The 16985-nt window shown below is 44.7% G+C and overlaps 1 protein-coding gene across 4 annotated transcripts; it reads left to right on the forward strand.

The window, feature by feature from the left end:
* The first annotated feature begins 220 nt into the window (after positions 1–220).
* On the forward strand, positions 221–14074 carry LOC139534361 (kinesin light chain 2-like). Of its 4 annotated transcripts, none has more exons than XM_071333451.1 (15): positions 221–359; positions 5036–5284; positions 6067–6189; positions 6501–6684; positions 7070–7286; positions 7509–7698; positions 7832–8005; positions 8294–8393; positions 9053–9102; positions 10989–11056; positions 12396–12504; positions 12745–12891; positions 13225–13349; positions 13547–13604; positions 13843–14074. In XM_071333451.1, the coding sequence occupies exons 2-15, from the start codon at positions 5063–5065 to the stop codon at positions 13924–13926; spliced, it is 1851 nt and encodes a 616-aa protein (XP_071189552.1). In that variant the 5' UTR covers positions 221–359; positions 5036–5062; the 3' UTR covers positions 13927–14074. The 4 variants fall into 4 exon arrangements, with proteins under 4 accessions (XP_071189552.1, XP_071189557.1, XP_071189554.1 ...); XM_071333452.1 differs by lacking the exon at positions 221–359 and adding an exon at positions 540–690; XM_071333456.1 differs by lacking the exon at positions 12745–12891 and having other exon boundaries at positions 13843–14057.
* The last annotated feature ends 2911 nt before the right edge of the window (positions 14075–16985 follow it).

Here is a 16985-nt window from a genome sequence, read left to right on the forward strand (position 1 = left end):
GAACGCAGCGGTCCCGCACTCTCTCCAAAACAACTTCCGAGGAAGGATCGGACGATGTCGACTCACTTTGCAAACAGCGTTCCTGTATTTTGATCCCAACTCCCGTTAAAACCAACCGTCGCAAGACAAGAGAACATTTCGACTAGGCTAATTCGTGCCAGGATCGAATTCATTAGCCAATCAGCAATGCTAACATAATTGGTAACAATGTATTGCTTGGAATTCGCAAGCTTTTAGACGGCAGCGACAATCGGATTTAAGCAAAGTGGTGTTTCGTGGGCTATTTTTATAGCTAGTTCAGGAGACTGAATAACGCGTCACCCGGATCTTACCCGTGGGGCAACAGCAGGGGAGAACAGGTAAATAACGTTGTTTATCGTGATGTAACGTTACAGGCTATTACTTTCCTCACACCGACCTAAAACATTTTTTGCCGTTTATGGTTTTAGAGATTCATGGTGATATAGCCCACCGTAGGCATAGTTAAGTTTGTATTTTTTTTGTGTGTATAAGTGTAGGGTTATATTATCCCCAGCCTTGATGTTATCGTTGATGTGTACGAGCGTAGCTAACCCACTGACAACAAGTGATGCAAGCAGAGCATCACAACAGTAGGTCGTGCCTTGTTTGAGCTCGAGGTAGCCAGGAGCAGCGCACTTGTCTTGGGAAAATAGAACCGTTTCGATGAAGGTAACGTATGGCCGACACACGGTCTTTTGAGTTTTTAAATTTATTTTTAATTTACGTGTATGAGTTATATTGGAATATATTTTTGAGTCCAACAAAGAGAGAAACTAGTAAATCATAGGCTACGCCGACGTATCACTGTCTCTCCCCATGCTCGTGAAATGTATCACTACCAACGTTCTACCGATGTTGCCAATGGAGCTCGTCTTGGTTCTTTACATTGTTTTGATGAGCCATCGCTTATTGTAAGTGCTGAGCAAAGTGTTATTCTTAGTCATCGTGAAACAGTATAGAGACAGACTTACACCCCACGACCGCATCCGTGCAGAAAGACCTTGCAGCAGCATATTTCTCGCTGGGCCTCGCTCAAACCTGCCTATGTTTACAATAATGTTGGAGTGCTTTGTAGGACATGATCCTACGTGTGAGTGTGGCAGTTATACATACTATAGTATATACGATATATCTTATAATACAATAAGTCTCTCAGACTAAATGTATTTTATTTATGTGTAACGCTCTCTATCCGTCACCTTCATTGATTCTCCCCCATTTCTTGTCATCCTGTGAGGGGGGCGAATCCTGGAGTGTGTAGGCCCATATTTTACTACTTAACACTAATTGACAGTTTAATGGATCGATGATAACACCTGCACATTGCCAAACGTCACGTACAGCTTGTGAGAGGCTTGTTAGCTGTGCCTGTGGCAAAAGGATAAGAGATTACGGGATCGCTCATATTGGTGCATTGCGGTCAATGGATGGGGTGGGCGGAGTGGTGGTGTTGATGGGGACCTCCTGGCGGCGGCGAGAACAGAACAGGTGCTCGGCCAAAGTGGAGAAGTTGCAGAGTACTGCATTTCTGATCACTCCACCTGCAACGATCAGTTTGTTTACATTAATAATTAAATGATTCTATTTAGTCAGTTCTGTCCTCTCGGGAGATAGAAAAACGGATTAAGCTAGCGCCACTCAAACTATGTATAGAATAGGTTTGGAACCGAAACGCTTACAGTTCCTTACTTCATTTTCTCAAGATCAAAATATTAGTCCAATTGGAGTAGAGGCATAGGGTAAAGAGAAATGAACTGTGCCTTGGTTGGTTTTTGGTAACAGACTGAACAGTTGTGTGAACAAGATATCTTGATTGGGCATCATTTATTTGGAGGGATTTTCGTCCTTTTACGCTCAGCCTTGCATATATGTCATACTTGTAATAATCTCATCAGACATATTCTTGCTGTGTCTTGTAGTTTTCATCTCTATATGCTGTATACAGTGCCTGCGGAAAGTATTCAGACCCCTTGACTTTTTCCACATTTTGTTAGGTTAAAGCTTTATTTTCAAATGGATAAAATCTCCCCCACTATCAATCTACACACAATACCCAATAATGACAAAGCAAAAACAGATTTTTAGAATTCAGACCCTTTACGCAGTACTTTGTTGAAGCACCTTTGGCAGGGATTACATCCCCGAGTCTTCTTGGGTATGACGCTAGAAGCTATGCACAACTATATTTGGGGAGTTTCTCCCATTCTTTTCTGCAAATCCTCTCAAGCTCTGTCAGGTTGGATGGGTAGTGTTGCTGCACAGCTATGTTCAGGTCTCTCCAGAGATGTTCGATGAGGTTCATGTCCATCCTCTGGCTGGGCCACTCAAGGACATTCAGAGACTTGTTCCAAAGCCACCCCTGTGTTGTCTTGGCTGTGCGCTTAGGGTCGTTGTCCTGTTGGAAGGTGAATCTTCGCCCCACTGTCAGGTCCTGAGCTCTCTGGAGCTGGATTTCATGAAGGACATCTCTGTACTTTGCTCCGTTCATCTTTGCCTCGATCCTGACCAGTCTACCAGTCCCTGATGCTGACAAACATTGCAACAGCATGATGCTGCCACAACCATGGTTCAACGTAGGGATGGTGCCAGGTTTCCTCCAGATTTGTTTCTCATGGTCTGGGAGTATTTTTTTAGGTGCCTTTTGGCAAACTCCAAGCGGGCTGTCATGTTCCTTTTACTGTGGAGTGGCTTCCGTCTGGCCACTCTACCTTAAAGGCCTGATTGGTGGAGTGCTGCAGAGTTAGTTGGGAGAACCTTCCAAAAGGACCTCCCATCTCCACAGAGGAATTCTGATGGTCACTCAAGAGCTCTGTCAGAGTGACCATCAGGTTCTTGGTTACCTCCCTGACCAAGGCCCTTCTCCGATTGCTCAGTTTGGCCGGGCGGCCAGCTCTAGGAAGAGTCTTGGTGGTTCCAAACGTCTTCCGTTTAAGAATGACGGAGGCCACTGTGTTCTTGGGGACCTTCAATGCTTTTTCGGTACTCTTCCCCAGATCTGTGCCTTGACACAATCCTGTCTCGGCGCTATACGGACAATTCCTTCGACCTCATGGCTTGGTCTTTGCTCTGACATGCACTGTCAACTGTGGGACCTTATATAGACAGGTGTGTGCCTTTCCAAATCATGTCCAATCAATTGAATTTACCACAGGTGGACTCCGAACAAGTTGTAGAAACATCTCAAAGATGATCAATGGAAACAGGCTGCACCAGTCAAAAGTTTAGACACCTACTCATTCAAGGGTGTTTTATTTATTTGTACTATTTTCTACATTGTAGAATAATAGTGAAGACATCAAAACTATGAAATAAATAACACATTGATTTGTAGTAACCAAAAAAGTGTTAAACAAATCAAAATATATTTGAGATTCTTCAAAGTAGCCACCCTTTGCCAAGAGTGTGCAAAGCTGTCATCAAGGCATTCTCTCAACCAGCTTCATGAGGTAGTCATCTGGAATGCATTTCAATTAACAGGTGTGCCTTTTTAAAAGTACATTTGTGAAATGTCTTTCCTTAATACGTTTGAGCCAATCTGTAGGGTTGGTATACAGAAGATAGCCCTATTTGGTAAAAGACCAAGTCCATATTATGGCAAGAAGAGCTCAAATAAGCAAAGAGAAACAACAGTTCACCATTACTTTAAGACATGAAGGTCAGTCAATCTGGAAAATTTCAAGAACTTTGAAAGTAAAAACCATCAAGATCTATAATGAAACTGGCTCTCATGAGGACTGCCACAGGAAAGGAAGACCCAGAGTTAACTCTGCTGCAGAGGATACGTTCATTAGAGTTACCAGCCTCAGAAATTGCAGTCCAAATAAATGGTTCAGAGTTCAAGTAACAGACACATCTCAACATCAATTGTTCAGAGGAGACTGCGTGAATCAGGCCTTCATGGTCGAATTGGTGAAGAAACCACGACTAAAGGACACCAATAAGAAGAAGAGACTTGCTTGGGCCAAGCAACACGAGCAATGGACATTAGACTGGCGGAAATCTGTCCTTTGGTCTGATGAGTCCAAATTTTTGATTTTTGGTTCCAACCGCCGTGTCTTTGTGAGACGCAGAGTAGGTGAGCGGATTATCTCTGCATGTGTGGTTCCCACCATGAAGCATGGAGGAGGAGGAGGTGTGATGATGTGGGGGTGCTTTGTTGGTGACACTTTAGAATTCAAGGCACACTTAACCAGCATGGCTACCACAGCATTTTGCAGCAATACACCATCCCATCTGGTATGTGCTTAGTGGGACTCTCATTTGTTTTACAACAGGACAATGACCCAACACACCTCCAGGCTGTGTAAGGGCTATTTGACCAAGAAGAAGAGTGATGGAGTCCTACATCAGATGACCTGGCCTCCACAATCACCCAACGTCAACCCAATTGAGATGGTTTAGGATGAGTTGGACCGCAGAGTGAAGGAAAAGCAGCCAACAAGTGCTCAGAATATGTGTGAACTCCAGCAAGACTGTTGGAAAAGCATTCCAGGTGTAGCTAGTTGAGAGAATTCCAAGCGTGTGCAAAGCTGTCAAAGGCAAAGGGTGGCTACTTTGAAGAATCTCAAATATAAAATATATTTGGATTTGTTTAACACTTTTTGGTTACTGCATGATTCCATATGTGTTATTTCATAGCTTTGATATCTTCACTATTCTTTTACAATGTAGAAAATAGTGTAAATAAAGAAAAAAACATTGAATGAGTAGGTGTGTTCAAACTTTGACTGGTACTGTATGTGAATGGGTTTTTTCTGTTTAATAAATTAGCAAACATTTCTAAACCTTTTTTCGCTTTGTCATTATGGGGTATTGCGTGTAAATGGCTTAGGAAGTTTTTTGATGTAATACATTTTAGAATAAGGCTGTAATGTAACAAAATGTGGAAAAAGTCAATGGGTCTGAATACACGGTTCTTCCTCAGACTAGCATCAATTCCAAGCTCTCTGTACAAGATTAGGACTATGGTAACATGAGACCAGTCCCTATCTAACCCCTCTCTCCCTTCCTACAGTGTGTGTGAACCCGGGTTATCTCCACCATGGTGTACCCACGCAGTGAGGAGGCCCTGGAGCGCCTGACCCAGGATGAGATAGTGCTCAACACCAAGGCTGTGATGCAGGGCCTGGAGACCCTCCGCGGGGAGCATGCCCAGCTCCTCACCTCCCTGCTGGACTGCACACAGCCACCTGCTGCCCAGGAGAAGTCAGGCCTGCTGCGTAAGAGCCTTGAGGCCATCGAACTGGGCCTGGGAGAGGCACAGGTAGGAACGAGATGAGGGTTGTGGCGTGAAGAGGGTGAGGACTAGCGAGGCAGAAGAGAAATGGAAGAAGAGAGGGAGGGCACAGGGGAGTGAAAGAGACGGGGAGTGAAAGAGACAGGGAGTGGGTGAGCGGAAGAGGCTCAGTCTTGAGACGTAAGGGATGATAATGAAATGATGGGAGAGTGGAGGTGAATGGAGAGGGGGAGGATGCTGGTGCTCGATGTGGGTTATTGCTAGTTCATCATACGCTGTGACTAAGACTTGAAGGAGAGGATGAATTTAGATTTATACCTCATAGAGCGTGAGGAGGGTTATTCATCAAGAGGATATGAGAGTTGCTCCTGTAGGAAGGTAGCGGTGGGAATCTGGGTTGCGTACAGATGGTCTGATATAACATGAACGGCATAAAAGAAGGTCCCTGAAGACAACTCCCCACCCTCTTTTGAATAGACCAGACTATAATAGAATGATTGTCCTCCATGAAGGAAATTCTTTGCACTGGTTTTGGAACAGGTTACAACAGTCACGCACACAGTACAAATCCCAGGTAAACATTCTGCAATGCTCCTCACTTCTTCCTAGCCTGGTAGTCCACGCTAACGTACAATGTCATCTGGCCCCCAAGCTAGCCGCTTCCCCTTTTTTTTATTTTTTGTTTCATTCCTGCAGCGTTCCTTGTTTATTTGAACCCCCTCATCCCTCTCTCGTTTCCCTCTCTTGCCGTGTTGTCATTGAAAATAAGAGCTGGTTCTAACCCCCCCCCCCCCCCCCCTCTTGTCCAGGTGATCATTGCCCTGTCGGGCCACCTGAGTGCGGTTGAGTCTGAGAAGCAGAAGCTGAGAGCCCAGGTCAGACGACTGTGTCAGGAGAACCAGTGGTTACGAGACGAACTGGCAGGAACACAGGTAGACACACTACAGCCAAATCCACCTTACGTGTATATACAGCACAGAACACGGCATCATTCACTCCAATGTTAAAATCTTTTGTTTTCAGACCTCGGTGGTTAAATGTTCTGAGGATGTTGGATGAGTCCATATCACCCACGTACACAAACGACTGTGTGGGGTGTGGACTCATCTCAACGTTACGTTTGAGGGCGGTCAACATTTTAGGGATTTTGGAGTATACGATCACTTTAAGCGTTTCCAATGCATGACGTTTCCAAAGTGTCCCCTCCCTCCTTCCCACTCACCTCTCCCCCCCCCCCCCCCAGAGCAAGCTGCAGTGTAGTGAGCAGAGTGTTGCCCAGCTGGAGGAGGAGAAGAAACACCTGGAGTTCATGAACAAGATCAAGAAGTTTGACGACGACGTGTCTCCGTCTGAGGAGAAGGCTGCGGGCGAGACGTCCAAAGACAGCCTCGACGACCTGTTCCCCAACGACGACGACCAGGGACAAGGTAGGACGATTGATTGGCCGAGGAGAATCCCGTTTGAGGGGACCCGGTAAACGTGGGGTTAGATGGTAATGTTGAAGACGATGGGTGGTTAGATATGGTTGGGGTTACAGAAGGGTTAGCCTTGTGATAGTTGATTTGTCATTTTGGTTACTGACACTGCCACCTCTAAAAAAAAAATGATGTGAAATAAATGACATATCGTCATCTCGGATATTCCTTTCTGAAATAAGCGTTGTATCTTAACATGCTACAGTTGTACCTCAGCGCAAACTAGCCATTCTGTACCAAGAATGAAAGCCCTTTTTTTGATTTGGAACCCCTCGTTCTGTCCGAACAAAGTATCAAGAGTGAGTCACTTTTAACCCCCTCCGCTTCTCCCCTCCAGCCCAGCCCAGCGGCGAGGCTGCGGCCCAGCAGGGTGGCTACGAGATCCCGGCCCGCCTGAGGACCCTCCACAACCTGGTGATCCAGTACGCCTCCCAGGGGAGGTACGAGGTGGCCGTGCCCCTCTGCAAACAGGCCCTGGAGGACCTGGAGAAGACCTCCGGACACGACCACCCCGACGTGGCCACCATGCTCAACATCCTGGCCCTCGTCTACAGGTGAGAGGGGAAGGAAGGGAGAAATGAGAGTGCGGGAGATGGATGGAGTGCTGGACGGGTGGATAGGGGTCAAGGGACGGCTGGATGTACTCATCGAAGAAGAGGATTGGGTGCGGAGAGGATGTGTGGATAGCCGGGTAGAAGAATGAATTGAGACTTACTGCTTGTGCAAATATGGTGCTTGTGCAAATCTTCTTACCTGGAATTATATTTGTGTTCCAGGGACCAGAACAAGTACAAAGAGGCAGCCCACCTGCTGAACGATGCCCTGGCCATCAGAGAGAAGACTCTGGGGAAGGACCACCCTGCGGTGGCTGCCACTCTCAACAACCTGGCCGTGCTCTACGGGAAGAGGGGCAAGTACAAGGAGGCTGAGCCCCTCTGTAAGAGAGCCCTGGAGATCAGAGAGAAGGTACACAGAATAACACTCATGATTTTAATTGCATTTGTGACTCAACATGTGTAGTGCCCAGAGAGAACTCTCATCTCCTTTCATTGTAGCTAAAGTAAGTCTTCATGTGTGTCTCTCTGCCTGTGGTGTTCAGGTCCTGGGGAAGTACCACCCTGACGTGGCCAAGCAGCTGAACAACCTGGCCCTGCTGTGTCAGAACCAGGGAAAGTACGAGGAGGTGGAGTATTACTACAGACGAGCCCTGGAGATCTACCAGTCCAAACTAGGAGCTGATGACCCCAACGTAGCCAAGACCAAGAATAACCTGGTGAGGGGGAGGGGGGAGGAAGAGGGAGGGGGGAAGCAGGGAGGAAGAGAGAGGTGAAGCGGGAGGGAGAGAGAATATTCTGGAATACCTCAGATGATCATTTAGCTGAATTTCCAGTATAGGGCAGTACAAATGAATGCAGTCTAATCTTAAAGAATTAACCGTTTTGGGGAAACTTAAAACGTGATATTTTAATCCACAGTTTTGTTATAGATGTACATGCTTTTATGTGTTGATGTGAAATGTTTGTCATTTAAACCTGTGTACGTTTCATCTTTTCTCTTTTAGGCTACATGCTACCTCAAACAGGGGAAGTTCAAGGATGCTGAGTCTCTGTACAAAGAGATCCTGACCCGAGCCCACGAGAAGGACTTTGGCTCAGTCAACAGTGAGTCTGCTACAATCACATTGGCGGACTAGGCCTGCGTCCCAAAATGGCACCCTATTCCGTATAGTGCACTTCTATTGACCAGAGCCCTTTGGGAATAGTGTGCCATTTGGGACACTGCCTGGTTCTACATTTACCACCACATGATGAAGTCTTCATTCTGGCCACGACTGCCCAGTAAACCCTGTGGTCATTGGCTGGCCGTGCGCGGCCGTGTCCTGACCGGTCAGTTCAGGGGATCGGGGCTAATCTGTCGTGCGTGGAGCGGCTTAATTCACCACTGTGTCCAGATCACTGCCCTTAAGCAAATCAAACACTTACATACTCAGAACAGCACAGTAGAGGGCTTTGGCGTTGGTTAGCTAGCATGGCACAGACCAGCATAACCCACTTTCTACCCCCCCCCCTACACAAGTTAAGTGTGTTGATTTTATGGTTTAATTAGTGAAATGAGCACACACTGACATGGAGAGGTTAAATCCTATGAGTAATATGCCATAAATCAATCCATTTGATTTAAAATTCAAATCCCTTCTTTTTCCAGTGAGGGGAACACCTACATTCCTACACGTTTTGGTCCATGCAACAAGATATATGAATGTACAAATAAAACAGTGACACTGATAAACCCCCCCCTATATCTTCTGTTCTCTTTTCAGATGACAACAAACCTATCTGGATGCATGCGGAGGAGAGAGAGGAGAGCAAGGTAGTTTACAGTATGAACCTGTTGTATGGTGAACTGAACCACGGTCCGGTTACTTGATGACACTGTCCGGCTATTAACTCTGATGGATAGGTAGACCTAATAGGACTGAGAGGGAGAACGTTCATGTAATAACGGAGGCTTTATAATAAGGTCGTAATTTGTCTCTACTGCTGCTAATAGTCCAGCGGCTAAGCCTAACGTTTTATGGCAACTGTGGACTTTGTGATAAAGGCACCAAATTACACAAACGGCTAGGATAAGTCCTTAGTGTTTTTAGCTATAGTGCCATCGCAGTTTTTTTTTTTTTTTGTCGTCACAAAGGCATTTGGTTAAAATGGGGTTACCTGTCTCCTTGCTGGACATAATGCATTACTATGGGATTTTACCTTGAGAGACGTGTGCAGTGCAGGTTTGGTGTCACATTTCTTGAAATTGACAGAGTATGTTAAATCATTGTGTCATTGTAAGCAGCAGACTTCAGGGAAAACGTCACCTTTTTTTTTTTTTTTTTTTTTAAATACCCGCAGTCAACTTTTGTAACGCGTTAAGAGATGAAGCACGTTCTTCATTTCACCCTTCACATTTTTTAACATTATGAAGCTTCTAGTTCCCCAGAACAGTTGAGCCAGTCATGTGTTTGTTTGTAAATAGCACAACAGGTGAAAGCTGGAGCAGGTGAGTCCATCTTGGTGGAGAAGTGCAACCGAAGCGCAATGCGTCTGGCGCTCAGTAGAAATGACAATAAACAAGCATTTTAGATCTGCGTTTACGAAATGCAGCATGAGATTACTTACGCCTGTTATCTTTTTTTTTCCTGCGTGAAAAATGAGGAATTCTGCGTTAACGAGCAAGTTAAACTTAGGGGTCGCGTTATCTAAGTAAGTTGCTGAATTAAAGTGACTGGGCATTAAAGTGACTGGGCATATTGTGTAAGCTTTCTGCCGTGTTTGAGAAGTCAAAGCCCTTTGGATGAGTTATCTGTACAACTGCTGCTGCTGTGTATTGATTTCCCTTGCATTTTTCTCTCTGTTCTTGCCCTGACTGCTCCTCCCCCATCTTTTCCAAGCAGAGCAGGCCCTTTGCCCTAGTGGCTCCATTCGCTTGTAAATGTCCAAACTCACCAAAATGACGTTCAGTAGCTCCTACCTATATATGTTTAACTATGCGCTGGAATGCCTGTCTTTTCGATTCTTTATTTTCGTTTGCGCACATGAGCATATTTAGCTAGCAGCCTCCATGGAAATTCGCTATTGTGCTAATTTTGTTAGCATCCTGGTAACAAACGCCAAATTGTCTGTCTTTGCGTTTTGGCACCCCCTTGTGGACTAAACCAGTAATACCGTAAATCCCAGAATGAGAAAAGGACGGTATGAAAGTCTGGAAACCGCCCAACCGTAGTTAGGTCCCTTGATACCAATTGAGCAATGATTGAATGCCTCAGCGTATCTGAACATTGTTGCTTCCTGACACCTTGTAGAATCCACACCCCAAAGAATTCAGGCTGTTCTGGAGGCAAAAGGGGGTCCAACCCAGTACTAAAGTGGTCAATGTGTATATGTGGCACGTTTGAGCCATTTTTTTGTGTTCTCCAAACTCCCTCAAACATGCTAAGCCATCATTGGGCTGCACGTACCTATTATTTTTGAGATATGGCCATGTGACACCTGTCCAATATGGCCCCACAGAGCTGGTGGCCATATTGGAAATATTAAAGATCTGCAATGGCACTATAGCTAAAAACACCTCTAAGGACTTGCCCTAGTGGTGTTTGAAATTTGGTGGTTTTATTAAAAAGTCCTCAATTCTTTCCCTTAGTCGCTGGACTATAACTGCCTGCCTCTGCATCCCTCTCTCTCTGTCTCTCTCTCTCTCTGTCGCTTGCTCAGGCGAAGAGGAAGGATGCTGTGCCCTATGGAGAATATGGGAGCTGGTACAAGGCCTGTAAAGTTGACAGGTAAGAGTTAGTATTCCAAATCCATTTTAATGTGAGAAATACAACTCAGTGTTCTAAATCATATTAATGTTGTGCTTTAATGATATATGGAAGTCCAGAAAGGACATATGAATAACATTTAGAAATCCCCCATGTCTCGATCACAACTTATCTCATGATCACTACGTAATAAAAGTTGCTTTTTCAAGATTACGAGATAACCAAAAGTACCGTGCTTCATTCATTCATTCATTTGTTCACATACACAATAACCACTTCCTCAAGGAGCCCAGTGGCTGCATTGATCGCAATGCACTTGTGGGGGATTTAAGCCCTGAACAATGCCTGACAGGCAGCCTATTCTCCCAGGCAGCGTGCTGCCCCAAGACCACAGCCAATCTCATGCAAGGAGCAACGCAGCTAACTTGGCTAGTCTTGTTAGCTTGCATAATTGATATGTGTATAATTATAAGGGACATATTTACATTTACAATGGGGAGCTCCATTCCTGACAGGCTGATCAGATTAAATTTCAGCTTTAGAGGCTGATAAAACAGGATGCTGCCTTTTTTATTCTGTTTTATAGGTAAGGCTCCTTGTAGACAGCCAACAATGCAGCATCCTGAGACAGCTATTGAATCTGATCAGCCTGCCAGGAATAGAGCACACCCACTCTTGATCATATACATATTGCACTGACTGTTAATATGCCTGTCAGAAATGTACATATGTAAATACTATCCAGGAAACATGAAGTGTCCATTACAATTATACACATGTCAGTTATGCAAGCTAACAACCAGCATAGATAACAAGCTAGCTATCTAGCTAACAAGACTAGCTAGCTAACTCGATCACTCACCCGCAAGACTAGCCAAGTTAGCTGCATTGTTGCTTGCATGCGTTTGGCCGTGGTCTTGGGGGGTGGCACACAGCCTTGGAAGCAAAGCTGCCTGTCAGGCATCGTTCAGGGCTTAAATGCCCCACGAGCTCTTAGCTCAAGGTAAGGGACATTTAGCTTCCTAACATTCTTATAAACTGATAATGAGCTCCAAACACAAATGAAAGCTTGATGTTAGCATGAAATGTACCATCCCTTGTAACAATCAATGAAATGTATGTGCTGATCGACCATGGGCTCTGCTGTCTCAGCCCATACTGTCAATCTGTCATCAATACATCCACTCCTATTTAGAGTTTCTTTCGGGATCTCGATGTAACAACTTTTGTAATGTCGTGATCATGAGATAAATAAGTTGTGATCTCGACATAACGAGGGAATATTTTTTTTATTCAAACAGTATGTCCTCTCTGGACTTCCGTAATGACATGATATTGGCGTGTACTTAATTCCTGTTAGCCCAACGGTCAATACCACCCTGAAGAGCTTGGGGGCGCTGTACCGCAGACAGGGTAAACTAGAGGCAGCTGAGACACTGGAGGAGTGTGCTACCAAGACACGCAAGCAGGTAACTGCACGATCACTGACGCAAGCAGGTACTCTACAATCAGTCAAAAAGCAATTACTACACAATCATTAATAAAGCAGGTACAAGCACTCGGATACACTGGCAGTGCAATTACCCTCGGTTGTGGCCTAGAGCCTTAAAGCTCTGAATGCACTCTGTTTTAACCCAGCGGACATTTAGAATGAATCGTCTGTTTCCCACTCTATCGCTCCCCTCTTTCGTCCCCTCCTCCTCTCGCAGGGTATAGATGCCATTAACCAGAGTAAGGTGGTGGAGCTCCTGAAGGATGGGGCCCCTGGAGGGGGGGAGCGACGTCAGAACCGGGAGGGTTTTAGTGGTCCCCAGCGGGGGGACTGTGAGGGAGATGATGGAGCAGAGTGGAATGGGGTACGAAACCTCTGTCTTTGGGGGGGGTTGGGCTTTTATGGGGATGCATATACAGTTTAATGTATGATGAAAAGGCGTACAATCACATGTCATTTACTCCCAAAGTATCGGGGAATTAGCTAATTATATCAATTATAAAACAGTATAAACAAGCTGACATCGTTACTAAACCTGGATGCATTCAGCAAAACATAACAAAAAAAATGCAAATAGCAAAACATTGATAGAAGACATGATAAAAGGTTTTGAGAAATAATCAAATACCTCAAATGACTTTTGATTTAATGTTTTGAGGCCCATCCTTGACGGGGTGTGTTTGTCTTGTTTTCTCAGGAGGGTAATGGTTCATTGCGTCGGAGCGGCTCCTTCGGGAAGATCCGCGACGCCCTGCGCAGGAGCAGTGAGATGCTGGTGAAGAAACTACAGGGCAGTGGCCCCCAGGAGCCCTGCAACCCAGGGTGAGAGAGCGACTGTGTCCCTAGCCCGTCACTGCTCATACCGTGCATGAAATAGTGTTTCCCTCAGGGTTTTTTCTTTGGTGGGGAGCCGACAATGCACCGTGGTTCATAAAACTGATAATAACAATCAAGCAAAATCCAAGCAATGACATTTTTATTTTTATTGAAGCCTTAAAGATTGTCTGCGTGATCCTTAGGATGACGAGAGCGAGCTCTCTCAACTTCCTCAACAAGAGTGCAGAAGACCCCTCACAGGTACCAGCGGCACACGGTTAACCCCCCTCACTATCACATATAGTTATTAATTAACCTGTTAGTTATGAGCCAAGGACTGCTGACACAGGCAGAGCACAAACAAGTCCTGAGTTATACATTGAGATTAAAGGATTAGACTTGGACAGTTTCAGATTTAGTCTACATGATTCTAGTGTCTTTTTGTTTCTTCCCGTTATCACTCTTGGAATATCCCTCCTGACTCCCTCCCTCTCTCCAGGATGCCAACACGGGCCTTTCGGAATGCAGAGGACTGAGCGCCAGCAACGTGGACTTGTCAAGACGCAGCTCCCTGATTGGTTAAACAGACAGGAGGCGGGACCAGGAGGAGGAAGGGCCAATGAGAAGAAACTGTTGGCCGTCCGATGTGATCAAAACACACTTCAGGTCCAACACTCGCATTCAAGACATTTTCTGAAGAAAAATTATCGAGAAAAACACGACTTGACATGGCTTTTTTGTGACAAATCTCTGTGTCGACCTGCTTCACTGTATACTTCGCTGGCATCAAACAGTACAGAAAAATAATATTTAACACGGCATGCTGCATACTAGAACATGGAATGTCTGCACTAATTATGGTGACTGAGGCATAGCATCATAACAGAATAGCGAGTCATTATTATTGCAACATGACAAATGTCTATCCTAACTGCCTGGTACTTCTGGTGCGGACACTCGACCTTAGAAATCAGAATAGAACTAGTTTACCTGTCTTCGAGAAGCATCACACTCATTGATTACTAGTGGCATGAATACTGCAAACGCTAACAACCTGTTCAATAGATATCACAGTGCTAGAGCGATATAAATCATATATGTTTTTAAGACGAGTTGCAAGAGGTATGAACTACAGCTGTTAGAAGATCCAGCAAGGGCAAAGACTGTACACAATATTTTTGGGATGATGAAAATAATCGGAGTATGTCTGTATTTAAACATCAAATGGGAGAAAAACAGCACTGACCAGTTCAAGCTCACTATTTTGCCTTCTGAATTTTTGTTATGTATATACTGGTTTAAGTTATTTCATATTTCTTTCTTTGTATATAGCACAGACAGTTTTTGTTTACACTTGTTAGAGCATACGAGGACCTTTGTTGGGGAGACAGATGCTGGAAGAATGTCTAATTGATCAGTTCAGCAATTGCCCAAATTCAACAGACCTGGACTCCCAGGTCAGTTAACTCAAAAACATGCCCATCCGTGACAATGATTAGGTTGTGCGTTCCCAAGATGCCGTTCTGCGCACCAGTGTTGTACAGCGTTGTTATTTGTCTCTTTGTGGCCCGCCTGTTAGCTTGCACGATTCTTGCCATTCTCCTTTCTCGTCAACGAGCTGTTTTCGCCCACAGGACTGCCGCTGACTGACGATCATTCCACGCTCAGTCGCTTAGGTCACTCGTTTTGCCCATTCTAACTTTCATTCGAACAGTAACTGAATGTCTCGATGCCTGTCTGCTTTTTATAGCAAGCCACGGCCACGTGACTCACTGTCTGTAGGAGCGATTCATTTTCGTGAACACGGTGGTGTACCTAATAAACTGGCCGGTGAGTGTCGAAAAGACAAACGGGGGAATATAGACTAAAGAGGAGATCAAACGGGGGAATATAACTTCTAGTGAAATGTATTACTTAGTCTCATTTGACTTTCCCCCGAAATCTATAGCCTGATCTGTCCAGATTTGTTTGCGCTCTAGCCAACTACGCTATCGTTTGTTGCCTTGCCAGACAATTCTGAACTTGATAAATAAGGCTGTTTACATAGGCAGCCCGATTCTGATATTTTTTCCCACTAATTGGTCTTTTGACCAATCACATCAGCTCTTTTCACATCAGCTTTTTTTCAGAGCTGATCTGATTGGTCAAAAGAACAATTAGTAAAAAAAAACATATAGAGCTGCCTGTGGACGCAGCTCAATTGGCGGAAGCACAAACAGGTGGCGGAAGCACAAACCGATTTGAGACCAGGTTCATATTCATTGGGCACTAAACTGAAGAAAATGGACTGAAACATAAGACATCCTGGACTTTTCCAATAAGAAATGCTCGTTTTCTGTTGCTCTAAAAAGTTTTGCTACGATGTGCGCTAATGAATATGAGGCTAACTTAGTTCTGCTCAGTCCTGGGGGGAAATACTGGAAATGCTGACATTGGACAAACAGTGCATCTCAGTCAGTGTAGCCCTTAGGCACGGCCCGGTACAATCTTCAGACACACTATAAATGGAATGCATGGACACAGCCACCACAGCACATTACTCCAATCAAATTAGATTTCCACGTAGTTGTACTGCTCTCTGGTTAGTTTAGCGAGGTACCGTATCTGTTTCTTTAAGAGGTTAGCGTCGGGCGAACGGTATGTAACTATCAATGCTTCTAGTTCTTGTAACTTCTCTCTCTTTCCTTGGTTGGCGTTTACTGAATACGTGAGCATGATCTGTCCATCTCTTTTTATATAAAACAATGATTCCTTATCCCTACTGTTGATTGGAATGATTCAGATCGGTTCACAGAAAATGGCTCTAGGATGATCTAACCAATGACAGTCCTCTCACCAAACGTTGTCATCGTTAGGTCTATTTTTGTCTGTGATTGGCTCCAACCTCAGGTGAATATGTGCAGGCTATTGTTGTTGAACACTGAATGGTTGATTGAAATGTTGGGTTTTACTTTTATCATGGGAGATGGGAGGGAGGAACAGGAAGGGGGGGGGGGGTAGAGAGTGCACTGTGTTGCGTTGGCTCTTTAATTGTTTTGTTTGTAAGACTCATACCAAGAGACTTGGCCACAGAATGTATATTACTGTACGTCTTTGAGAATGAGGGTGGTCTTAACGATTAGCATCTTCTGAATGTGTTGCTAGTGCTTTGTCATGGGTGGAATAGGGATGGGAACGGGATATATATTTTTACTTGGTGGGGAGAAAGGACGGAACGAAGGCTAAAGTGTGTGACAAATACAGACTAGCAGGGCTGAGGAGGAAAAGAAGACTGATGAAGAATGATGAGAGGAAAAAGATTTGAATCTCTGTTCGGCGACAAGTGAGAATTGGTGACTGAAAAGAAATGGCACGTTGGAGAGAAGTATTGGGGGAAAGTGCTTTGCATCATTGCAGCAAATAATGTACAGAATTGCCAATGTATGACCTCTGTCACACGCACTCAAACTTACTCTCAACGCGTACATGCGCATTATCTCACACATACACACACACATACATCCCCATGCTGTCTAAATATGTAGAAGTTAGTGGACTGTAGTCTGTAGATCTCTAAAGAGGCTGCATTTATACACCGAGGAATGTTTAAAAGGAAAACACACATACCTAAATGCAGTATATTTCTCTTCCAAATATATATAT

Source organism: Salvelinus alpinus, chromosome 11 (assembly GCF_045679555.1).
Source record: "Salvelinus alpinus chromosome 11, SLU_Salpinus.1, whole genome shotgun sequence".
In the NCBI taxonomy this organism is placed as follows: Eukaryota; Metazoa; Chordata; class Actinopteri; order Salmoniformes; family Salmonidae; genus Salvelinus; species Salvelinus alpinus.

Excerpts from the sequence above, each read along its gene's own strand:
- LOC139534361 (XM_071333451.1), top strand. The coding sequence starts at position 5,063 with ATGGTGTACCCACGCAGTGAGGAGGCCCTGGAGCGCCTGACCCAGGAT. Across the intron at positions 5,285-6,066 it reads TGGGCCTGGGAGAGGCACAG|GTGATCATTGCCCTGTCGGG; the intron begins GTAGGAACGAGA and ends CCTCTTGTCCAG. Across the intron at positions 9,103-10,988 it reads AGGAGAGAGAGGAGAGCAAG|GCGAAGAGGAAGGATGCTGT; the intron begins GTAGTTTACAGT and ends TCGCTTGCTCAG.